Here is a 26124-nt window from a genome sequence, read left to right as displayed (position 1 = left end):
ATTACTAGCCTCCAAGTTCTTCAGTGTTCATTTGCATTTCAGGAGCAGTTTTATCTGGGAAGTGATTTTGTTTTGCAAAACCAGCTTGAAAAACTCCCCATAACCCCTTGACTTGCACGTATTTCTGAACAGAAAAAGCTAATTGAACACCCAGACTTGGGGACATTCACCTATTTGCCTGCCATGTGTACAATCACATCCTGTCTCTGCCTTTCCCCATGGGCTTTCTGCCGCTGACCCTGTCCCCGTCCCCAGCCCCTCTATCCACCTTGCCAGATGCTTCTCTTCTCAGACAGCTCTTCCTCTTCTGGGAAACCTTCCTTGAAACTTCAAAGTCTTTGTCATTTGTGGGACTTCCCTGGCAGTCCAGTGGTTAAGATTCGGTGCTTCCAATGCAAGGGGCTCAGGTTTGATCCCTGGTTGGGGAACTAGGATCCTACGGGCCAGGTGGTGCAGCAAAGAAAAAAAGCAAAACAAAACAGTCTTTGTCATTTGTGAGGCCTTGGCACTTTCTATCCGTGGGCCTTTTTGATTTTGATTCCCCCACTGGAGTACCTGAAACTTAGTAAGCATTCATAGTTACTTGTGAATGAGGTTATTTATCTACGTTTTATCTCCCTTTGAAGGTTATAGGCTACTACTTTTTTTTTTTTAATTAAAAAAGTTATGTTGGGGCTTCCCTGGTGGTCCAGTGGTTAAGACTCAGAGCTCCCAATGCAGGGGGCTTGGGTTTGATCAGGGATCTGGTCAGGGAACTAGATCCCACATGCAGCAACTGAAAATCCCATGTGCTGCAACTAAGACCTGGAGCAGCCAAATAAATAAAAATAATAATTTTAAAAAAAATGTTATTTTTTTATTTTGGGCTGGACTGGGTGTTTGTTGCTGCAAGGGCTTTTTTTCTAGTTGTGGCGAGCAGGGGCTACTCTCTAGTTGCGGTGCTCGGGCTTCTCATTGGGGTGGCTTCTCTTGCCGCAGAGCACAGGCTCTAGGGCACTCAGGCTTCAGTAGTTGTGACCCATGGGCTCCATAGTTGCAGTTCCTGGGCTCTTAGAGCACAGGCTCAGTAGCTGTGGCACATGGACTTAGTTGCTCTGCAGCATGTAGGATCTTTCTGGAACGGGGATTAAACCTGTGTCTCCTGCGGTGGCAGGCTAATTCTTTACCACTCAGCCACCAGGGAAGCCCTGTAGGCTACTTCTTAATCTAATTTTTTGTATCCCTCTCTTGATGACGTAAGGGTTTCCCAGGTGGCTCAGCTGGTAAAGAATCCACCTGCAATGCACAAGACCCTGGTTCAATTCCTGGGTCAGGAAGATCCTCTGGAGAAGGGATAGGCTACCCACTCCAGTATTCATGGACTTCCCTGGTGGCTCAGCTGGTAAAGAATCTGCCTGCAATGTGGGAGACCTGGGTTTCCTCTCTGGGTTGGGCAGATCCCCTGGAGATGGGCATGGCAACCCTCTGTGATATTCTTGCCTGGAGAATCCCCATGGACGGGGTGCCTGGTGGGCTACAGTCCATGGGGTTGCAAAGAGTCAGACACGACTGAGCGATTAAGCACACACTTGATGACCTATTTCCTGAGTTGGCCTGTTGCTTTGAAAAACCCCATCTGCCATGAAGAGTAAAGTAAGGACAGGGCAGAAAGGTCTTCAGCAGTTCCTTGGGTTGGCTTTGAAGACTTGTTCAGCGCAGCTCCCTGGAGGGCGTTCGGCTTGGGAGGTTGGTGGTGGTTACTGAGGGGAGTGGAAGTAGGAACGAGGCAGTGAATGAGCTGGTCTCAGGGTGAAACGGCGCTGCCTTGCTCAACTGAGGGATGGGGACTCCCAGGGACTGGGTGTCACCTGCCTGTTCAGTAGAAGCAAAACATGTGACATCTGTGCATCTGTTTCCTCTTCTGTAGCATAGGTGTAAAAATACCTGCTTTGGGGCATTGCTGCCAAGTTGTAGAATAATAGATGGTTGCACATGATCTCAGAGATCAGAACAAAACCAAACCTTTCCAGCAGAGTGGTTCAGCCCCCAGGGGACATTAGGCAATGTCTAGGGACTTTTTTTGTTGTCATGGCTGAGGGGGAGAGGTTGCTAATGGCTTCTAGTGAGTTGAGGCCAAGGATGTCCCCACACATCCTACATCCTATAGTTCACAGGACAGGTTCCCCCACAACAAAGAAATTTTCTACACCGCCCCCCCTTGCCCGCCCCCCACCACCCGGCCCATGACAATAGCCTTGAGACTGAGAAAGCTTGTCCTGGAGTGATTTTTCCCAGACTTAGTGAGACTTTTATCTCACTCTAAGGATATTACCCTAACTTGCTTTTTTCTTTCTTTCTTTCTTTTTTTTTTTTTTCTTTCTTTCTTTTTGTGTGTGTGTGTGTGGTTCAGTCTGTGGGCAGAGTGGGGTCTTCTTAGGCCAGGACTGACTTTAACTTTTGAACCAAATAAACACTCTCCTCATCCCTTCCCCCCAAGCACTGCCCTTGGTTCCCAGAGCCCTGTGATCTGCAGGCTTTGGCTACTAATCGGATGTGTGACCTCCATGAAATCACTCAGAAGGTGTTTGTTTCCACCTATAAAATGACTAATTTTGGCTAAGTGACCTCTCCGCACCAAATGTAAAGTGCTCTGACTGCCAACTTTGAGCTCTCAATGGCCTTCTGTTACGTTGGCCTTTAGGAATAGGCATGGAGGTGCGTGTCAGCACTGACATCTTTTCTGAAAAATAACTTTGTAGATCAGGTACCGTTTTTGGGAAGAGTGTATTTAGCGGACATGTCTGTGAAAAAGCAGGTAGGTTTATCTCTGTGTGCGTGTCAGACATCTGAAAGAGCAATATTTAAACTAGAGAATGGCTCCGAACTTCAGATTTATGACTGTTACTTCTGAGATTGTCACAGAGGGCCCTGCTGAAAGTCGAAATCTCTGAGTCGGTGACTTCCTTTGGGACTGGCTGAAAATGAAAGCACAAGGCGATTTTCTGTGCTCCGGGGAGAAGGGCTTTGTGCAATAGAATAAATTATCTCTTGATGGGGACACGCTGCGTGTCTGAGGGACAGTCTGATTAGCCGCTAAAGGGAGAAGAAGGCAAGGAGGGGGCTGCATGGAAATGTGGTTGGTGGCGGGTCATCTGTCCAACTAAAAAACGGGGTGCTGCTCATCCTTGTTTCACAATACAGATGATATCGGCAAAATAGCTTTGCTCAAAGGAAGTTCCAAAATTAACTGTGAGATTCCCCAGTAACAGATGCAGAGGTGATTATAAAGAGAACCTCTTCTTCTCTTGCAAGAGTCCACAGTGAACAAGATAGGTTTTCTCTCCCTCACCTCCTCGCCAGATTTACAGCCGTATTACCATATATGTGCCTGGGCGAGGGTGTCTCACCATGACTTACGCCTCTCTGGAGGGAGCGTCCTTGGCTACTAGCCAGAGGTTGATCAAATGCTCGCCACTCTTCATTTTTCTGGGCATACTGTTGCTTTTCTTCTGAAAGCCCTCGTGGTTTGCCCAGCTTTGCCCACGGTGGGGGACTGCTTGACCTAAAAGTGTAGTGATCCCTTTTTGTGTTGGTGGTGACTATGGTCCCTCACGTTTCCATGGGGCCGGCTGCCTGTGACCTCTTGGATCTCCGGGCATTTTTCAGTCTTTGTACATGAGCCCTCTTCTTCATAGCCTGACTTTAAAGGGGGCTTCCCTCGTGGCTCAGACAGTGAAGAATCTGCTTCAAAGGAAGCTTTATGACTTTATTCTTTTTAAGCGATCATTTTTAAAGCAAGCAGCAATGAAACCAGTCCTGAAAGACTTAGGCAAGAGCCCTTTGTTTTTAGGGGGCGGAGGTGATGTGGATATGCCAAGAAAGGGCAGGAAGGGCTGGTGGATTTCCATTGGCTGCATTTTTTCAGCGGAAGAATGACTTTCCAAGAGTATGGTGCTTTGGGGCCAAGTGACAAAACTTGGTGATGCCCCGGTGGATGGAGAAGGATTTTGTGGGTGTCGTGTAGTCGTCTGCTCTTCACCTGGTGGTGCCTGGGTGGTTCCGGTCTTACTTGAAATAGCTGGAGAACCTTTTGCTGAAATCGGCATTGGCATATTCAGATAAACGCCATGTCTCAATGTGTCCCCTTGTCTACGTTCATTTGGACTTGCTGGTTGATAGGCTGATTGTCAACTGATTATGAGCCCTAAAAAGTTTAATATAAGTGGTTTATGAGAGTAGAAAAGAGAACAGATCAGAAAATGTTAGGTAGCATAACAGCAAATAGAAATGTTTCCTTTGTTTTGCGTCCTGTGCCCTTAGTCCATTTATTTCCTTTTTCTCATTTAATCCTCAACACAATTTTATGATCCCCATTCTGTAGATGAGGAACTCGAGGCCCAGAAAGAGTAAGTATAATGATTAGGTCAAGGTTACAAACATCCCATCACAGTTGTAATAAAGTCACACATTTTACCCTGGTTAAATCCCACTGGAACTGGCTTCTTTTTTTTTCTCTAGCCTTACCCAGTAGTTTCCATCCTTTCCCCATTAATGCTCTCAACTTTGTGGCTGGTTGTCTGTTTCATGAACTTACCAAACACTGCTCTGCTATAGGGCCTTTGTACCGTACAGAGCTATTTTCTCTGCCTGAAATGCTCTTCTGCCGGTTTTTTTTGCATGACTGCCTTTGTCTTGACTTTCAGGTCCTACTTGCAAGTCTCAACTTGTCCTCTGACCAGTCATAACTGGGTGACAGTTTTAATTCTCTGCATAATACTTACCACTGTTTGACTTGATTGTTTTATTTTTTGTTTACTGTGTTCACTAAAATATGCATGTCATGAGAGCCAGGGACCTTGACTGTCTTATTTGACCTACATCTTTAGCATCGGCTACTTCTACTGTTAAGTCACTTCAGTCATGTCTCACTCTGTGCGACCCCATAGATGATAGCCCACCAGGCTCCCCCATCCCTGGGAGTATCCAGGCAAGAACACTAGAGTGGGTTGCCATTTCCTTCTCCAGTGCATGAAAGTGAAAAGTGAAAGTGATGTCACTTAGTCATGTCCGACTCTTTGCGACCCCATGGACTGCAGCCCTCCAGGCTCCTCCGTCCATGGGGTTTTCCAGGCAAGAGTACTGGAGTGGGTGCCATTGCCTTCTCCGTCTTTAGCACCTCGAGTAGGGCTAATATGTAGTAGGTACTCCATGTGTTGAATAAAAAGGATTTAGGTTTCAAATCAAGGGATCCTGTCTAAAGCCCTGGCTATTAAGTTGTATATTTTGCATTTTTATCCTGTTCTATCCAGTTTTTCATATTTATGCTGTTTGATTCCTCACTGCACAGCCAGCCAGTGCCAGAGTAAATCTTAAAATTGGTACAGGCATTTTTTTCAAACTTTTGCATTTTGATGCTTAAAAATTAACTGAGGATATGTTGAATTGGTTTTCAGGTCTCCTGTATCCTACCTCTCTGTATATTCATTCTGTTAATTTTTGAGAGTTTGATACTGAAACTCCAGCTAAAGATCTTATCTACTTAAAAATAATTATAGTGGAACTATATGTAACCTTGTTCTGTATTTTCCAAGTCTCCTGTAAATGTGTTTTCATACTTTCTTAATGTAAGAAAAAAATAGGTGAGGACCGCAAAGAGCTTCTATTGACATAAGTTATACCAATTTGTATTTATAATATTCAGAATGAACACTTAGAAAATTCGCACAGATAATATGAAAAGTAAACTTATTTCACATTAATACAGTAACATATTTTTTTATGGGCAGTAATTATATTTTCCAAAACAAAAATTCAGCGAGAAGAGTGTCATTATTTTACTTTTTTTTTTTTTTTTTTAAATGCTTTTGTTGTTGTTGTTGTTTAGTTGCTAAGCCGTGTCCAACTGTCTTGTGACCCTATGGACTGTATAGCCCGCCAGGCTCCTCTGTCCATGGGATTTCTCAGGCAAGAAAACTGGAGTGGGTTGCCGTACTTTCCTCCAGGGGATCTTCCGGACCCAGGAATCAAACGCACGTTTCCTGCATTGGCAGGCAGATTCTTTACCACTGAGCTACCAGGGAAGCCCAAATTGCTTTTAGATCTAGCTTAACAGAAGGTAACTGAACTCAGACTTGCCTCTGCCTCCAATTGTTGTGACATCACATGTCTTGCAGCTTCTGGAGATTTCCACTGTGCATGAGAAAAGGCAGTGACACCTTGGTGTTCTTACGAAAATAGTTTTGACTTTGAAGATCCTCTGAAAGGGTCTTGGGAGCTCTTAGGAGTCTCTGGGGCACCAGTAAAAGCCACTGGTAGGATAGGTAACGTAGGTTTTTCAGAAGGTTGGGTGGTGGCATGGAGCATTTGAGAGGGGAAGCTGAAAGCTTAAGTGGCAGGATGCAATTGAATGTCCCTGTCTGGGTATTGTATCAGAGCTTTCTATTCAGACATAAATGCACGGGAATGCATTTAAGCTGTCCTTGCAAAAGCAAAGTTGCTTCCCAGCTAAAGCTCCTCCTGCATTGCGAAGGGACACTGAGAACTTGGAAGGCAGTGGGGCTCATGTTCATTATTTTTATTTATTTATTTTTTTATATATGTATGTATTTTTTTTTTTTTTTTTTTTTATTTTTCATTGGGTTTTGTCATACATTGATGTGAATCAGCCATAGAGTTACACGAATTCCCCATCCCGGTCTCCCATCCCACCTCCCTCTCCACCCGATTCCCCTGGATCTTCCCAGCCCAACAGGCCCGAGCACTTGACTCATGCATCCCACCTGGGCTGGTGATCTGTTTCACCACAGATAATATACATGCTGTCCTTTCGAAACATCCCACCCTCCCCTTCTCCCACAGAGTTCAAAAGTCTGTTCTGTTCTTCTGCGTCTCTTCTTCTGCCCTGCATATAGGGCCATCGTTACCATCTTTCTAAATTCCGTATATATGTGTTAGTATACTGTAATGTTCTTTATCTTTCTGGCTCACCTCACTCTGTATAATGGGCTCCAGTTTCATCCATCTCATTAGAACTGATTCAAATGAATTCTTTTTAACGGCTGAGTAATATTCCATGGTGTATATGTACCACAGCTTCCTTATCCATTCATCTGCTGATGGGCATCTAGGTTGCTTCCGTGTCCTGGCTATTATAAACAGTGCTGCGATGAACATTGGGGTGCACGTGTCTCTTTCAGATCTGGTTTCCTCGGTGTGTATGCCCAGAAGTGGTATTGCTGGGTCATATGGTAGTTCTATTTCCCATTTTTTAAGAAATCTCCACACTGTTTTCCATAGTGGCTGTACTAGTTTGCATTCCCACCAACAGTGTAAGAGGGTTCCCTTTTCTCCACACCCTCTCCAGCATTTATTGCTTGTAGACTTTTGGATAGCAGCCATCCTGACTGGTGTGTAATGGTACCTCATTGTGGTTTTGATTTGCATTTCTCTGATAATGAGCGATGTGGAGCATCTTTTCATGTGTTTGTTAGCCATCTGTATGTCTTCTTTGGAGAAATGTCTGTTTAGTTCTTTGGCCCATTTTTTGATTGGGTCATTTATTTTTCTGGAATTGCGCTGCAGGAGTTGCTTATATATTTTTGAGATTAATCCTTTGTCTGTTTCCTCATTTGCTATTATTTTCTCCCAATCTGAGGGCTGTCTTTTCACCTTACTTATAGTTTCCTTTGTTGTGCAAAAGCTTTTAAGTTTCATTAGGTCCCATTTGTTTATCTTTGCTTTTATTTCCAATATTCTGGGAGGTGGGTCATAGAAGATCTTGCTGTGATTTATGTCAGAGAGTGTTTTGCCTATGTTCTCCTCTAGGAGTTTTATAGTTTCTGGTCTTACATTTAGATCTTTAATCCATTTTGAGTTTATTTTTGTGTATGGTGTTAGAAAGTGTTCTAGTTCCATTCTTTTACAAGTGGTTGACCAGTTTTCCCAGCACCACTTGTTAAAGAGATTGTCTTTTTTCCATTGTATATTCTTGCCTCCTTTGTCAAAGATAAGGTGTCCATAGGTTTGTGGATTTATCTCTGGGCTTTCTATTCTGTTCCATTGATCTATATTTCTGTCTTTGTGCCAGTACCATACTGTCTTGATGACTGTGGCTTTGTAGTAGAGTCTGAAGTCAGGCAGGTTGATTCCTCCAGTTCCATTCTTCTTTCTCAAGATTACTTTGGCTATTCGAGGTTTTTTGTTTTCATTATTTTTAGATGAGCAAGATTACACCAGCCAGTCCAGAAGTTCTGTAGTGGGGGGGGGGTCATTAAACAATGAGAAAGCGTGGGTTCCTCTCCGTGTCTGAAAACAGTCTCTTCAGATGCAACTTCCTCAATGGCTGTTACTCTACAACCCCTTACGTGGTGGCGGTTGAAGCTTCTGGATTCAGATGAAGTTGTTTTGTAGGATAGAAGTTAGATTGTCTTTAAGTTTTATTGCCCATGGGTTCTCTCACAAATGGTGTTAGAAGTTTCAGGGTGAAGCTGTTAGAAGTACATAAGATACTCCGTGCTAGCCAATTTCAGTGTTTAAGAAGGGCAGTGAAGTGAAAGTCGCTCAGTTGTGTTCATGTGCAACCCCATGGACTATACTGTCTATGGAATTCTGTGCACCAGAATCCTGGACTGGGTTGCCTTTCCCTTCTCCAGGGGATCTTCCCAACGCAGGGATTGAACCCAGGTCTCCCGCATTGCAGGCGGATTCATTACCAGCTGAACCACAAGGGAAGCCCTAGATGAGTGCAAACGCAGGCCTCTGGGGAGTAGGTTGCATGTGTCTTGGGTGATGTGTATAAGATTGTCACATTTAAGGCGATTGGGCAATACAGCACATGGGACAGGTCATTAGGAAGTGAGTGATGGAAGGAAGAGGGCCGGCAATATGAGGGAGTTTCTACCTGACACCAGAGCTTGGAAGGGCCAGACTTTAATTAATTTATCTTAAAATTATAATTGAGTATAGTTGATTTACAGTGTTGTGTTAGTTCAGGTATATAGCAAAGTGAATCACTTATACATATATATCCATGTTTTTCTTTGAAGATTCTTTTCCCATGTAGGCTATCACAGAGTATTGAGTAGAATTCCCTGTGCTATATAGTAGCTCCTTGTTGATTATCTGTTTTATATATAGTCATGTGCATATGTTAATCCCAAACTCCTAACTTATCCCTCCTGTTTTGGAAAGACTGAACTCAAGGGCAGTGTCAGTGGGTTTCTTTTTGTCCCCTGATGACCGAAAGGCTGTTTAGTCCCAAAGATCAGGTGGCTTCATCTTAGTGAAATAGGAAAGACTTGCTTCTGCAGTCAGTAAAAATGGGGGAGTTTGTGGTTTGGGGGTCTGTTCACTGCTGTGAGGTCAGGATTCTGATTTCCTCTTTTGTCCATCCACCTTTGAGGTTTAAGTGATAACCTTAGTTCATTTCTTGGTTAATGAAAGTGTTCTAGTTTGGTCTCATTTCAGAAGTTGCTAAGTTTTCAAGTCTTGAGTTGTGAGTAGGCGAAAGTTGAGATTATTTTTTTTTTTTTTAGAAAAATGAGTATAAGTCATTAGTTAAGTGTGTACAGTAGAAATAGATGGAAGAAATGACAATAAGTGAGTTTCTACCACAAAGCTTTTAGCAAAAAAAAAGAAAAGAGAAATCCAAATCTATCTTGAACTGCTTAAAATGAAATAAACATACTTCTTTTTGGATGAGGCCTGTCTCAACACCAAAGTGGAAGAAGGTTCTAAATATTGAATTATCATTCCTTTGAAGAGATTTCCACCCCCACCCCTCTTCCAGCAGGGGCCTGGTTTGATGTTAGAGGAAGGGGAAGCAGAGTCGAGGTCCGGCTGTCTCAGGTATTTTGAATCTGGGGGCCGAGAAGCAGGACCTTGGATGACCTGTCTGAGTGTCAGCCACCTGATGGGCCTGCAGAGGACTTTTTTATTTCTGGGACTTGTGTTTATTCGGGTATGTTTCCAGCAGTGCTGACAGAGTGAGAAGGGTCTATCAAGTAGGAGAATCACAAGTTACAGGCAATAGGGAGGGAAGACTTCGAAGGAAGAACAGTGAATGTTCTCAGTTCAGTCTCACTTGAAAATAAAAAAGTGAGCCCTTAGTAAAGGCCGGGTATTGGGCTGAGCACTTCGTGCGTGGTTGTTGGTTTGTCCTTGTGATGACCCTGATGAAAGGCAGGGTCCTGATGAGAGATAGGAATGCTACCCTCCCCCCCCACACACACACACTTTATTTTTTTAACCATGCACAAGGGAGTTGAAATTCAGAAGTTATATAAGTTGCTTAAGCACACACAGCAGGTAACTGATGAAGATGGAATTTGAATGCAGGTATTCTAGGTTGATGTTTCTAGCCTTTTTGAACATCCAAGGGATGGTCAGTGGGAGACAGGTACTTCTTTCCAGGGATAGACATTAGACGTTTTGTCTCTGGCTCCCAGCGTCTCAGAAATGTGGTGGAAAGAAAGGGCCAAGAGGCCTTTCTTCTCTGTTTTTGATCCAACAACATAAACTTGGCTTTAATTAGTTTTAGAAAAACAATCCCCTAAGAAACAGCGTAATTTGTTTTAGGCAGCAGATAAGTTGTCGCTCTAGTACATTGAACCCAAATTTGAGTGCTTACATGGCCCGGGCAATGTGCACGAGGCTGGGAAGCAGTGGGAGCGAATAATTCTGCTGCCCCGGCCCTCACGGCTGGGCTGTGCTATGCTTACTTACTCAGTCGTGTCTGGGCCTTCTCCAGGCAAGAATACTGGAGTGGGTTGCCTTGCCCTCCTCCAGGGGATCTTCCCAACAGAGGGATCGAACCCAGTTCTCCCGCGTTGCGGGCAGATTCTTTACTGACTGAGCCACCAGAGAAGCCCTGCCCTCCTGGACTCATGGTCTAGTGGTGAACACAGGTAAACTAGCAAACAAGTGAATATGTGATTTTCGCACAGTGGGAGTGGGCCCAGATAGTGTAATTGAGAAGCGATATAGAGAAATGTGTTGCCAACATAGAACTCAGGTTTGGGGTGTCAGAGAGGGCTTCCGGGAGGCAGTGACACGAACTGGGACCGTAAAGGTGACTGGGAGTTAGCCACAGGTGGGGGCCAGAGGGAGTGTCAGGCAGCTGGAGCAGCAGATGCCAACACCCGGGGAAGAGACTGTGTACACAGTATGTTTGGGGAATCTGGAAAAATGCGTCAGCGCTTGAGGGTAAAAGCAGTGAGGAGTGTCCAGAGAGATGAGGAAGAGATAGACAGGGACCAGATTATGGAGCGCCCTGAAGAAACTTGGGAAGGTTTTAAGCAGAGGAATACATGGTCTGCTTTATGCTTCTAAAAGGTCATGCTGGCTGTACGTGTAGAATAATGGAGGTGAGAGAGAGGAATAGGATAGATGATACTATTTGCAAAGCAGAAGTAGAGACACAGACATGGAGAAAAAATATATGGCTACCAAGGGGGAGAAGGTGAGATGGGAGGAATTGAGAGATTGGGATTGACGTATGTGTTTTTGGTAATATATATAAAGTAGATAACTAGTGAGAATGTATTCCCAATGTGTAGCACTGGGAAGTCTACTTAAGGTACTGTGGTGATGTTAATGGGAAGGAAGTCCCGATGGGAGGGGGTGTATGTATACGTATAACTGATTCATTTTAGTGTGTAGTAGAAACTAACACAATGATGTAAGGCAAATATACTGTAATAAAAATTTTTTAAAAATGAAACAATAAAAGATCAGAATGAAGCCCAATTGAGAAATGATTTTGCCTGAGATTTGGGGGGTGGGCAGAGGAATTTTTAAAAAGTAGAGGCTTCAAGAAATATATCCAAGCTTAAAATCAGTAAGATTTGATGTTCATTTAAATGTCATCATTTGTATATTTGACATATTTACTAAGCACTTACCACGTGGTCAGCACTGGTGATAGTAATGCAGTGGTATGCCAAACAGATCCCAGACCGATCTGGACTTTTATTAGGGCAAGAGATGGAACAGGCATGAGTGTATTCTGGATCTGAGGGACCAGCACGGGCAGAAGTCCTGTGACAGGAATAAGGTGAGAGAGGATGGGAGGTGCCCCCAGACTTTGTGGAGGCCGATGATGTGAGTGTGCAGGAGAAGAAGCAGATTGGGCGGAGGGGTGAGTTCTTCTTGGTCCATTGAGATGCTGTGGGCATTTTGGAGCTGAACCCCACTAGGTCTCGGCCAGGAGATACAGACTTGTGGCTCTTCGTGGTACAGAAGCCACTGGGGGCAGCAGAGTGGACAAGAAGACCAGGGAGGTGTAGGAAAGGCTGAGAGCAACACAGGCTGTGTGACCTCGGAATCGGAGGACCACCACCCCGAGTTTCTCTTCTGCAAGGGGATCTCTGAATTGGTGCATTTTTATTCCTACCTTTCTTAACGCATAGAATCCAGCATCCTGTTTCTTTCCATTCTGCTCAGGGAGCAGTTTCAGGGGACAGTGAATTGAAGCTGGGCCAGCGGGCAATGTGAGGCTCAGCAAACCTGCCACAGCTCCATCTGCCTGCGGACAGCACAGAGGCTGGAGTGATCCACCTTTCTTCACCCCAGTCAAGCCTCTCTGGGAGAAGCCTATTTTAGGAGGTGCATTAACTGGTCAGAGCAGTGGCGGGAGGTGGAGGTGGTCTAGAAATATTGATAATTTTCATAGATGGCATGATTTAACTTCCTGCCAGATATCAGGTTGGCCAGAAAATTCACTCGAGTTTTTCCATAAGCACTTATGGGAAAAGCCGCATGAACTTTTTGACCAACTCAGTACGTGCATTATAAAGGTGATCTCACGGAGCCTTATGACCACCTGCTGAGGGAAGCACTCTATTTGTCCCCCTTTTACAGATGGGAAAAGTAAGGCTTAGGGAAGGTGTGAATCTGAGGAAGCCCTACAGAGGTGAGGGTTGGAACCCTGGCTTCTGAAGCCAGGAGGAAGTGTCAGGAATGCGGGAGGATGCTGACAGGGAGCCACGTCTCAAGGAGAAATCAGAGTGTTCATGTGTTCAGAGGTCTTGGAGCATCAGAAGACAGATCAGTAGCAGAAATTCTGGGAGGCGCTTGTCACCGTGTGGAAGGAGTGGGGACAGGAGTGTTTGCCAACTACGCTGCTTGAACCTAGGATAGGCCTCATTGCTGGTGTCCACACGGAAGACACGACCATGCCTTAAGCGACGTGGTGGGGGTGGGGGTAGTTCTATTATTGGGCGAGACATGGAATTACAGGGTTTACAGGGTTGCTTCCGACCTTTATTCTATGATTTTGTATATTTGGAAAGTTCAGAACGCTCTGTGGTTGGGAATTTTAGTATAATTCTACATTGTTCAGCTTTTTCTCAAGGGGTGAATTAGGCAGGATAATTACCTTCCTTAACGTAAAAATACGTCATCATAGGACACAAAAGAGTCCATTTGTGTGATACCCTGCTGATTTCTTATGTAGGAGATCCTTTCCTTTATTAAATTTGATTTTTTAAAATTTATTAATTTTTTCCAGTTTTTTTGAGATATTTGACATGCAACATTGTATAAGTGTAAGGTGTGCAACGTTGTATAAGTTTAAGGTGTACACCATAATGATGTGATGTGTGTATCTATTACAAAATGATCGCCACAGTAAATTCAGTTAACATCTGCACCACAATTATACATTTTTTTTCCTTGTGAAGGGAACCTTTAAGATCTACTCTTGATAACTTTCAAATATACAATACAGTACTATGGCCTACACTTGTCACGTTGTACATTGCATACCCAGAAGTTATTTTCTTAAACCAAACAGGAGAAATTTAATATAAAGAATATTTTTAAAAATTGAAATGTAGTTAATTTGCAGTATTATATAAGTTTCAATTGTACCACATAATGATTCACAATTTTGAAAGCAATTTGAAGCCCTAAAATCAGGCAGAAATAACAGCTAGTAGACAGAGAAATGGTTGGAGCTCTGGAGCTGACCTGGGCTTGTTGTCATAGATGTCTGCTGACCAACTGCGAGTTTCTTAGCAGCGAGCCCTAGGTGTCGGATGTATCAGGGTCCTGCAACTCAGGGGCACGGTGGCACCGGCTGTTCTTCCGTTAGGTGATCCCCAACCTCTGTGTGAGTGACACGGGCGCCCTGGGTACAGTGATGAGGAGTTCAAAGGCACCACGGGTCCAGGCTCTCCCATGCTGCTTCTGAACAACAGGAAGTTATCCAGAGGATGGCTCCCAGGATGCCTTTCTACCTCCTCCCCTCCAGACCCCAGAGGCCTGTTCTGTTGACTCTCCTGGTGTTTAGTTCCAGGACATCCCTGATGGCCGTGCCCCTCCTTCCTCCCTTCTACCCCCTCCTCATCCTCCTCCTCCTCCTCCGCTTGGCTAATGGTAGGTGAGGGGAAGCTTCCAAAGGCTTCCCACCAGACCAGAGAGGGTCTGCCTGGTCCTTTGTGAGGCTACTCATTGTTTGGGACCCTGGGGAAGAATCTGTCCCTGCTCCACCCTCCTCTTTTTTAACTGGGATGCCTGGCAGATTGCTTAGTTGAGGACCATTAACTGTGGTGGATGCATTAGCCCACGTTTTCAGGAGGAAATGTATGCCTGAAGTTTATTTGTTCAACTATCTACTTAATAAGAATGTTGATTAGGAAGAAGAAACTTCATTTCCCCCCCCCTAACTTATCAAGGTATTATGTGGCAGCAACAGAAAAATTAGGAAATACCAAAGAAAAATTAGCAAATAGATTGTGCACATAAAAGAAAATCAGTTCTCCTTAATATTGTCACCAAGCATAAGAATGGTTAACATTAATCCATGCTCCAGGCATCGCCAGTGATGAACAGAGTTATAACTCTGGCCTTCCTACTTGTTGATTATATATGTCTTGGGCATCTTAGCCTTTTGGCAGCTCAGTTTCCCAACAGCAAAGTGGTAATAGTGGTAGTTCCTGCCTCATGCTGTGGTCCTGAGGATTTGAGAAGATTTGTAAAGGTCTCAGCCCGGTGGTGGGCATGATTATGCTTGCCAAATGCTAGCCATTATTATTAGAAATGGTGGCAGTGCAGAACTTTGCTGCATGGGCCTGGCGCCCAGACTTCTGTTGTGATTATCAACGCAGGCGATACTGAGTATGTCATGCTTTGTCATTCCAGGACACTGAATTGTGTCCACTGCTTCCCGTTCAGGACCTGAAGCTTCTAGTAAGGTGACCAGGTTGTGATCAAAGTTCAGAGGCTAGTAGGCATGCTGCTGTTTCCCAGCCTGGTCTCCCCTGGGGCCAAATACTGATTCAGAGGGCCAGGGGAGACTGAGTCACAGTGGACAAGACCGTTGCCCTCCTCCCGAGCGTGTATCTGCTCACCTGCGTTCATCCCTGTCCCTGGATCCTTCTGGAAGTTTCTAGTGTGAAGACACAGGTTTGGTCTGACTCAAAATTCAAACAGAACTGGTTTCTCAGTAATCAGTCCCAGAAGTACACTGACTTCCTTACCCTTTATAAGACTTTTAAATATAAGCGCAGAAGGGAAATACTAATGTCCATGAGTGGTTTTGTTCTGGGTGCCTTTTTGGGATGTTGTTTAAAACAGGGGTTCCCAGCCTCCGGGATCTAATGCCTGATGACAAATGTAATAACAATAGAAATAAAGTGCCCAATAAATGTTATGTGCTTTGAATCATCCCCAAACCATTCCCTCCTCTCCCCTCCCTGCTCCATGGAAAAATTGCCTTCCGCAAAACCAATCCCTGGTGCCAAAAATGTTGAGGACCACTGTTTTAAAACATCGGTTTGCCTATAGGTGTGAAATACACAGTTAAGAAGAAATGACAGGATGACAGGTTCGATTTCAGAGAGTGAGATGTGGCGAGCTGTGTCTCTGCACGTTGTCTGTGTATCTTTCCCCAAGGTCTAGAGATGCTGGCTGTTTCGTTTTGAGAGCTTGTATTTCTCAGTTGCGTGCAATCTCTCTGCATAAGTTCATGTTCAACGCAGTGCTCTTTATCTCTTGCAGCATCTTGGCTGCTGGAAGGATAAATGAGTTTTTCCTCGCTGTTTCTCACAAGCAGCGAACTGAGGTTCTTTCGTGGTTTGTTTTCAATACCTGCCACTCCTGCTAAGGGAGGAGAAATGCTTCTTGAGGCTTCCCACTGATCACTGAGGCATAATTCTTCTGAAAAGAAAACTTGGCACCCGGAAAGCAATTTCAGGAGAGAATACTTTTCCACGCCATTCCAAGTCTTGTGGCGTGGTGGGGTGAATGCTTTCTGGCAGGGAAACTGGAGTAAAGAGATGGGCAAGGATGTTTAAGGGGCCTAGGTTCGGAGGAGAGGTCTGAAAAAGACCGAGGTGACCCTAAACATCTATACTCCAGGTGCCTGAGGAAATGATGAGGAACTACTGCAGTTCATACCAGCACACACTCTTGGCACAAAACTGAGCTTGTTTTTTATTTTTACTTTGTGACTACACCGTGTGGCACGTCGGCTCTGAACTTCCCCAACCAGGGATCGAACCCTTGCTCCCTGCAGTGGAAGCCCAGAATCTTAACCACTGGACCGCTAGGGAAGTCCTTGAGCTTGTATTGTAAATGTCAGTTTAGATTTCTTTATAATTGACTCCCACTCCTCAATATTTAGGGCCCTGATGAAAGCTCTTTCTTTGAGTCATGTCAGTATTTTTGTTGATAATTTGTGTGTGGTGTTTGTGTGTGTAGTCATTACTGGGCTGTGCAGAGATTTACTGAATTTATGAACATATTCTAGCACTGTGTGTGTTCCTGACCAAGCTTCTTAAGGGACTGCAGCCTCCTCCTTAGCTGCATCGGAATGGTTTGGACCAGGTGCTGAGAGTCTTTCTCCCTCTGCATGGGTTTTGTGGTGAAGGAAGAGAAGGAAAGACAATGGAATAGCATTTGCGTGAAGTGTATAGGTAGTTGAATTCTTAAAAGGCCTCTAGAGCTTTGTGGTATTTATTACTAGGTTTCCTCATATTAATTCTGTTCCTTTGGTACCTCAGCCCCAGGCCCGGCCGGACCCAAGTTTTATACCAGGTGTTTCCTTCTGCCAGAACACTCCCTGAGGCAGATTGAGCATGTTAATGTTTCCTAAGTCAGACTTTCCAGCTCCTGATCATTGCAGAGCTCTTGGCAGACTTCCCTGCAGTCTTTCTATTCACTATTTATTATTGAGGGTCTTCAACTTGGAGAGTTGGATTCAGTCATGGTTTTGTTAGAAACAAGCCTTACTGTGCTTGGAATACCCTGAAATGGAAGGATGGATGGGGGAAAATGCGGCTGCATATGTCCTGCTTGGCTCAGCGAATTGCTTGCCTGTCACACACTGATTTAAATTTGACTTTTAAGTAGAATGCTTTGGAAAATTGAGCTAAGCCAATTCTCAGTGACTATCCCACCCCCCGTCCCGCCCCGAGCATTTCTTTCCTTCTAATAATGTTGCATATTTTACTTTGTCTAGGATTCTCAAGAAAGACATGTCTGACAAGATGTCTAGTTTCCTACACATCGGAGACATTTGTTCTCTGTACGCCGAAGGATCGACAAATGGATTTATTAGCACCTTGGGGTAAGAGCACCTGGTTTCTTGTGTGGCAGGGTTTGTTTAAGACATCAGAACATCACCTTCAACACTGGGATTTTTCTAGGACATGCATGTTCCCATTTTATTTGAATTTTCCAGCAATGGTTAGAATCACAAATATCAGATCTCTTAATAGCCAGGTTTAACCTCTTATACAAAAATGCCATTTGCCCATCACTTTTGCAAGAGTGAAATCTCATCAGTTAGGACTTAATTCAGAATTATTATAATCGCCTCTTCTTTCATATGTCAGAGGGAAAGTGCTAAGTGTGTGGGATGAATGTTCATATTAGTATTTACGGACCCCAGGGAAGTGCTTTCGCTTTGTAAAAGCTCTTATTTTTAAATGGTGACTTGTTTGTTGTACAAGTAGAGACCAGAACTTCTCAGGTGTTTCTTTCTCTTCTTTGAGGCAGAACTTTTTCCGCTTCACATCGCTGTGTGCATCTGAAAGTTACAAATGGCACCAAGTTCTTTAAATCAGATTTCTGGTGTTCTGTTCTTTCTTCAGTTGTTTTTTCCCCCCAAGTCTGTATAAATACTGTTCCTAATGTATTCATTTGATTATCTTTTGCCTCCTCCTCCTCCTCCTATTGTCTGGAAGAGGAAATGAGAGGTGAATTAGTCCCGAAGGGCAGACACAGGCAGAATGGGGAGTGAAGGTGGTTATCTCTGTAAGGGTTGTACCTGGTCTGTAATGTCTTTGCATGAAAAGGAGTGGTGGGTGGCATTGTGGTGTTTGGCAAGAGCTGGTCTTAAATGTGGGGGCGGGGGAGGAAGGCAACAATTTCTCTAAGAACCTCATTGTCACAGCAGCCAGAACCATCCTTTTAATCAGACTTCCTATTTAAAGTATGCTGATTCTCTGGTATTTTGTAAAGTGTTTTCCCAGGCGCTCATTCATTCACTCCAGCCTCAAGGAACAAGTTATTTCAGGTAAAGAATTCTATAGCTCAGCTGGATCTCTCTGAATAAAGATTTTATTTTCAAAAGTCATCCAGTAAAAACGAGTGATCTGAAGCCTTTTTAAAACCTCTTTATACTAAAGACCCACCCTTCACAACATACCTTCTGTTGTGGTTCAGTCACCAAGTCGTGTCTGACTCTTGGAGACCCCATGGTCTGCAGCAGACCAGGCTTCTCGTCCCTCACCATCTCCTGGAGTTTGCCCAAGATACCTTCTGTAGCTTTTGGCAGAGTCCTGCTGTCTGTGCCTCTGTTTTGTCCTTCTTTTCTTCTTGGCTGATTCCTTGCTTTTTCCATCTCTAGTTGAATCTTGCATCGTCTTATTTTTCTGCAATAATAAGTAGCAGCGGTAACTCCCTATATGAATCCTGTCAGTGTTTATAGCTCTGTGCTATGTACTGTACATCCACCATCCCTTTAATCCCCAGACAGCTTTTTACAGTTAGCATTATCATTACTGCTATTTATGGGGGCAAAAATCTCTGAGCATCAGAAAGGTGAAGTCCCCCACCAGGGTTTCACAGCCACAAAGACTGAGAACTTCACGACCAGCGCTTTTAACAGTTGCCCTTGGAGGGGCCAACTTCCCCTTCCCAGCTTGGCTGACCGCGCCTCTGTGGCTAAATTTGCTCACCCCCATCCTCACGGCCTGCCCACAACTCTTATCTGAACACCTTGTTAAGCCTCAGACCCACCTTATGCTCCATCTCTGGTCCGTGGCCCTAATTTCTTTTAATAGTCCCGCTACCTTTCCTAGGCTCACTTCCTGTCACTTGCTGAATCCTCTGTGCCAGCCCCTAAAATCTTAGTACCTCTTTTTCTTCCAGAGCATCTCCTCTTAGATTTCCTATGAGGTACAGAGCTTTGGAAGAGTTTTCCGTAAGTATTGTGAACAAATTGATAATAAGGTTTTCCCCTTTAACATGAGAATGACCCCTCTTTTTTTTATATTAAGTTTTGGGCTCTAGTCTTTCCTTTAGATGAATATTTTATTCCCTTGGTTCTCTGCACATACTTGAGGATAACTGATGTAGAAATGGATTTGGAAAATAAAGTTTGACCTCTTTTTCCTTCTCATATTTTTTACATTTATGGAGCGCTACTTGTGGATGACGATGAGTGACTGCCAATTTTTGTGGAATCAGCATCCAGCGCTATTTATGTAACCCAGCCCCATTTATATAGATGGAAGTTACCTCCAAATGGCTTTATTGACTCACTGAACTTTAAACTCACCTAGGGCCTTGGGAAGCCCAAGTGTGTGGCATGCAGTGTCAAGAGAAGTACTTCTCGATCACACGCGAAACTTGTGAAAAATAAAGATTCTTGGATCCCGTCCTGGAACACGGCTTTAGTAGGCCGGGGGAGGATGGGCACTTGGTATCACTATATTTAAGAAACAAAAAGTCTCATGCACATCTCCCTACTTGGGAATCCTTGAGACCAACTCTTCGATTTTTACAGATGAGGACCCTGAGACCAGCAGGAGTGAAGTGGTACAGTCCGTGGCATGCTGCTAGCAGGTGGCTGAAGTTCATTTTCTTCTAACCTAGACTGGGACGCTTTCTCCTACCCATACCTCCTTGTCTGAGAACTTGATTAATTTACCAAGCCCTACGCTGACTTCCAAGACACGCCACTCTACTCCCCACCCCTACCCCAGCTCCTGCCTACACATATTAGATCTGGTGGCGTTTCCTTATTTATACTTGGAGGGGCCCACGGTTTGTAGGGGTTTATGTATACACTCTCTGCTCTTGATTTGTGTGTGAACGTTGAGACTGTGACCACACGGTCCCTCTTGTTAATGAAGAGAGCCTTTGTCTTAGAGCCGAAGGAGGCAAGTTGCTGGCAGACTATTCTAGATACTTCGATTCATCCACTAAATAGATACCAAGTCCCCAGCCTGGTTAGGAAGTGTGCTGGCCCTGGGTGAAGGGTAGAACCTTCTGGTCACACAGCAGGCAAGCTTTCTGCCCTCAAGGATCTTGTAACCTAGTGTATCATTTGTGTTTCAGCCTGGTGAGAAGGGGAGTGGTGGGGAGGGACAGAGGCCAGGCAAAGAGAGCTGGGGCAGGAAGGACCTGGGGACTTCATGAGAAGATAGGGATTCTGATTTAGGATCTTGAAAGATGTGTGAAAGAATTTTTAGGATGTGTTGGCAGATTTTGGAAAAGAAGCAGTGAGAGTTAAGGCTGGTTATTTAATGGTAACTTGCCTTTAGGATAAGACATAGATTAATAGAAGAACCCTTGGAAAACCATATTAGCTGGTACCAGGTTTTGTGACCACTTGAAAAATGAGATAATCCTACCAATACCAGTTCTAGGAACTTGGAAAAGTCATGTGAACTCCTCAGAGCTTCAGTTTTCCTCATCTGTTCAAATAAATTTCTTTCTGTGTTTTTTTTTTTTTTTTTTTTTTTACAAATCAGTTCTTCTAAAGGCGTTGTACAAGTCAGATTGATCAGTTGGGATTTTAAACATGGGGTCTTTATATGTAATTTGAGGCAGGCTATTTGTCTGTAATTTTGTGCACTTTCCCCACTAGTCCTTTGGAAGCTCCAGAGTCCTCTCTTACTCCCATGCCTGTGTATGTAGGCTTCCCTCCCCTTGAAAACGCTCCCTTCTTCTTCATCCTCCGCCTCCATTTTTGTCTCCAGTAATTCCCAGTTTGGCCTCTTGCACAGGCAGCTTCTCAGATAGCCTCAGGCGCAGTGAGTTTCTGGCCGTATTTTGTCCTCTTCTCTTAGAGCCTGTAGGTTATATGCTCCTTGTCAGTTTGTCTTTCTGGCTCCCGCATGAGCCAGCCTTGAGCTCCTGAAGGGCAGGGACCTGCCTCCCACCCATGTTCACATCCCAGGGCCTAGCTCAGTGCCTGGCGTGGAGTGGGCCCCTTGGCTACCATTGCTTGGGTGCAAGGACCTTTTGCTGTGCCTCCGACCTGAACTTTAGCACATGCTGAGCTTACATCGGGGCTTTCCAGGTGTCTCAGTGATAACTCGTCTGGTGATGCTGGAGATGCAGGTTCGATCCCTGGGCGGGGAAGATCCCCTGGAGGAGGGCATGACAACCCACTCCAGTATTCTTGCCTAGAGAATCCCAGGGACAGAGGAGCCTGGTCGACTACAGACCATGGGGTTGTAAAGAGTCGGACCGATTGAGCATACATATGCTGTTACACACATGTTCAGGTCTCTTCTGGATGCGGTTAAGGGAAAAGAGCCACAGAAAACAGTAGCTTAATATGTCCATTGCAGAAGCAGAATCTTGGGCTCTTGAAGGAGGTTTCACACTCTGGCTGGAGACTAGGGCAGCCTAAGTTTTACATAGGAACAGCCCTGAGTATTTGAGTTTTGCCTAATGCTTAGGGTTTTATTTTCTTAGACTTGGTTTGGTGCAACATTTATCTTTCTTCTCTTTGCAGCCTGGTTGATGACCGTTGTGTTGTGCAGCCAGAAACCGGGGACCTTAACAATCCACCCAAAAAATTCAGAGGTAAGTTGGGGACCATTCCAGAGTGGGTCCCTTGCCTCATTTGAAAATTCATGAAGTCTGTTGCTGTGTGTAGATATAGTTGTTGGTTTTATTTAAGTCAGTCATAGGTTTATTTGCCTACATATTTTTAAGATGTATGAGGCCAGTTTCAGGCCTTCTGAACTCTTAAAAGGCATAAATAAGTTCATTGTCAAGATCAAGAAGGCTTGTATTAGGACCTTCATTTTTTTTCACTTGAATACATGCTGGTAAGCACGAATTCAGTTTAAAGCCTTATACTTGTGTTCGAACAAGTAGGATTTATGGATTGGGTCACAAGGAACATGTGGTATTTCATCGGAACTTGGTGTTCCACTGGGACCTTTGCTGTCCTTATTATTACACTTAGCTTTTGAGTTAAAAGGCATAGGTGGGGCAGTCTTCCTCCTGATGGCCTTGCACTGTTGACTTTCTTTAGGGACCTCTTGTGTTCAGTGTCTTCCACGGAAGGTAGATTAGTGTATTGCTGCTGCTGCTGCTAAGTCGCTTCAGTCGTGTACAACTCTGTGTGACCCCAGAGACGGCAGCCCACCAGGCTCCCTTGTCCTTGGGTTTCTCCAGGCAAGAACACTGGAGTGGGTTGCTATTTCCTTCTCCAATGCATGAAAGTGAAAAGTAAAAGCAAAGTCGCTCAATCATGTCCAGCTCTTCACGACCCCATGGACTGCAGCCCACCAGGCTCCTCCATCTATGGGATTTTCCAGGCAAGAGTACTGTAGTGGGTTGCCATTGCTTTCTCCTAGTGTATTGAAGGAGGTGTCTAAAATATAGTTGGTATCTTAAAATGAAAAACATTTTGTTGTTATTTTTTGCTGCTGTTGCGGTTAGCGCATCTCAGCTCTGGCTACGTAGTAGAATTATCTGGGAGAGATATTAAATTATATAGCTGCCCAGGGCCCCTCTCCAAACGAGTTAAAGAATCTCTCAAGGTTGGGGGCTAGGCACTGGCATTTTTAGGGCAGTGATTTTATTTACAGCCAGGGCTGAGAACCCAGTGGGTTAACTATTTGACTGATGGCCTCTGTCCCAGAGAGTTTTAAACCTTGCTGTTTGCAGATTGTATCTTTTGAGTCATGACTTCTTTTTGTTCTTACGTGATTTAGAAACTGTTTGAGGTTTTTGAATAAAATCTCCAGAAATTAGAATAAAATAGGAGACGTTTGGTCAGATGGAGAGAAGCCATTTCGAAGGTGTTCGGCGTTGCGCTGCATCCAGTTGGCATGAGGCTGCCAGAAGCATGTTTTCACCTGGGGGAGGGGGCTGGTAGGAGTCCGTTTAAGAAAAAGAAAATCATTGACATAAACCTATACATTTCTGTTGCCTTTTTCTTCTCAGTTCCTGCTCCATGTCACCTTCCAAATCAGAATCCTGAATGCAGCAGAAAGATTTGATCCAATGATCATAATCCCATCACTCACTTGTAGAATTAAGCCCTTCCTTCTGAATTATATAATGTGCTGCAGTTTTACCATTTAAAAGAGCCAAGCATGAGGGACTCTGTGCCAGCATTGAGTGTGGCCACACTCATACATACTGTGCCGAGGGCTCTGCCAGCATTTCTAGGGGGTCTGCTCCCCCTGGGAGGGGATTGAAGCCCTCGAAGGTGGAGGTTTAGTAGCTTGTCTGGAATCATAGAGTTGGTGATGGATGGGGTAGGAGGTGGGATTCTCAACTTGGGCTGAGAAATCACCAGGGGGACGTTCAAAAACACCCACTTTTGAGTTCAACCTCCAGAGATTCTCATTTAATAGGCATTTGAGATATTTTGAAAACTCCCTGATTGAGGTCTCCCTTGCAGCCTAGGTTATGAACCACTGCTGTTAGGGCCTGAGCTACAAACCCGTGGGTTTATTATGTAGCAGGAAGCTGGTCCACACAGTGCTTTTACAGTTGGGACCAAGTGGAAGTGATGTGGAGCCTATTACCTGGGTCCAACGTGAGCTCCTATCCTATTTTGCAACCGGGCTCTGGGAGCTGGGAAAGGAAGCTGAGAAAGATGTTAGCATACTGTTTAAAGTTAACCAGTGGCTATCTGAATATAAGTTTAGAACATTACAATAAACAAGATCATAGCCAGGGGAAGTCAGAAGAGATGTGTGTTTTCCTAGCACTAGAATAAAAATGCCTGGTGCTTAGATGTATGTCTGGTGACCAATTGAAAGATTTTTTTTTTTTTTTTTTGAGATAAAAGTGACAGTCCTGTAGAGGCTATTTGGAAAGAACCAAACTGGCAACCCACACCAGTATTCTTGCCTGGAGAATTCCATGGACAGAGGAGCCTCGCGGGCTTGGGGTCTCAGAGTCAGACGTGACTGGGTGACTTTCACTCACTCAAACTCTGTTTATGGCCTGGCTTGGTTCCACCAGTGGTCCTGTGACAGAGACTTGATTTGTTGACTGTCTTTCCCCATAAATTAAAAATAAAGTGTTCTAGGTTGTGAGGTTTTGTACTTGTGGGAAATCTGGTTCAAAACATGCTTGCAGCAGGCTTTGTGAATGTAGGTCACGGCTGCCTAAATTCCTCCTGGTGAGTGGGAGGCCGTCTGCACACAGGTGTGGGGCCCTGACCCATCTCCCGTTGCAGCCACTGGAAGGTCTCTTGCACCCTGGAACCTGGGTGGTGATTTCCAAAAAGCAGCCCTTCAATTGTGGTGTAGTGTTTGAAACATTTCTCTCTAAAATAGAGAGAAAGATGTTTCTTTTGAAAGGTATTACTGCCTTTCCAAATACAGATCTGTTTTGAAGGTTGAAGTCATTTTGATGTTTAGAAATGGTGCGTTGGGCAATTGGGTGGCATTTCTGGTCCATTTCCTTGCTGTACCAATGCACCCTGAAATTTACCAGACACATATGGAAAAGTGAGATGCTGGCAAGTGGCTGGTTAAAATGATGGAGTCTTTACCTGAGCGATCAACCAAGCTACACTTAGTCATTTGAGTTTGCTGTTGCTTCATTGCCAAGTTACTTCCTATATTGAGAGCCATTTCTATCATAAGTAAATGGAAACCAAAGGCCTATTGATGTAATACTCCCTGTGGCTTCTGACTTGGGGTTTTAATTATGGGAGCTTCTCTTAAAATCTGTCAACCTAGCAGTTAATAACGTAGGCTGCAGGATTGGGCTTCCAGGGTTCAAATCCAAATTCTGCAATTTTTTAGCTCTGTGACCCTGGACAAATGGCATAACCTCTGTGAACCTTGCTTTTCCCGTCTGTGAAATGCGAGATGGTATTAGTCCCTTGCTCAAAAGGTTATTGTGACGATTAAATGCGTCTTCCAAATTTAGTAGGTCCTTAGTCAAGGGCTTGGGAAGCCTTAGTTACTCCTGTGTTTTCATTCCCAGTTTTCAGTACAGAGCCTGATCCTCATAGGTGGTAGCAGAAGAGACAGAAGCTGTATGTGAATAATGATAAGAGAATAATTATATGTGGTTCGTCTTTTTGTCTTTAAATGCTTTGTGGGTAGCAGTGTGTACATGGACCACATGGGCCTGGATTCGAGGCCCAGTGTTCCATATACAAGCTGAGTGACCCTGATGGATTACTTAAATTTCTGAACTTATTTCTTTGCTTATGAAATGGAGGGAAAATAATTCCTTCCTCATAAAGATATAGGAAGGAAGGTAATATGGCTAAGGAGCCAAACAGAGTACTTGGGTACATGAGGCTTGCTCAGGTGACTGGAAGCTGTTATTTTTTCACGGTAGATGCTGATGAGTTAAACTGTTGAACATGCTTCTTTCGGATGAGTAAAAGTACACTTCCAAGTGAATTGCTTTCTCTGAGATTCCTTTGAATGTATCTCCTGCCCCTGATGTTGTTGTTGGTAGGAAGATTGGCTGCAGCTCTGTTTCATGGAAGCCAAGGCATTTTCATTATCTGAATGAATTTTGGACCATGTCCTTGTCCTCTCAGTGATGAGAACTGATGTGTAGAATCATTCAATTACTTTAGTCCTTTTGTTAATGTGGTACCATTTTAAAGCGCCCGTGTCAGTGGAAGGTAAGGCAGAATCTCTTTTCTTCCTCATGGGGGTCATTTTGCCCATAGTCTGAAAATAG

At 44.3% G+C, this 26124-nt stretch overlaps 1 protein-coding gene across 6 annotated transcripts in view; it reads left to right on the top strand.

Moving 5' to 3' along the window:
* The window catches only part of ITPR1 (inositol 1,4,5-trisphosphate receptor type 1), a 345755-nt gene that overhangs the window by 10681 nt on the left and 308950 nt on the right, over positions 1-26124 (top strand). For all 6 annotated transcript variants that reach the window (XM_065933259.1, XM_065933257.1, XM_065933262.1 and 3 more), the window contains 2 exons: positions 17441-17548; positions 21956-22026. In XM_065933259.1, coding sequence (XP_065789331.1) covers positions 17457-17548; positions 21956-22026 — 163 coding nt within the window. In that variant the 5' untranslated portion in view covers positions 17441-17456. The remainder of the gene's footprint in view (positions 1-17440; positions 17549-21955; positions 22027-26124) is intronic.

The sequence above is a fragment of the Muntiacus reevesi genome, chromosome 4 (genome assembly GCF_963930625.1).
Source record: "Muntiacus reevesi chromosome 4, mMunRee1.1, whole genome shotgun sequence".
In the NCBI taxonomy this organism is placed as follows: Eukaryota; Metazoa; Chordata; class Mammalia; order Artiodactyla; family Cervidae; genus Muntiacus; species Muntiacus reevesi.
The sequence above is the reverse complement of the archived record's forward strand: the minus strand, read 5'-3'. Positions and strand labels throughout refer to the sequence as shown.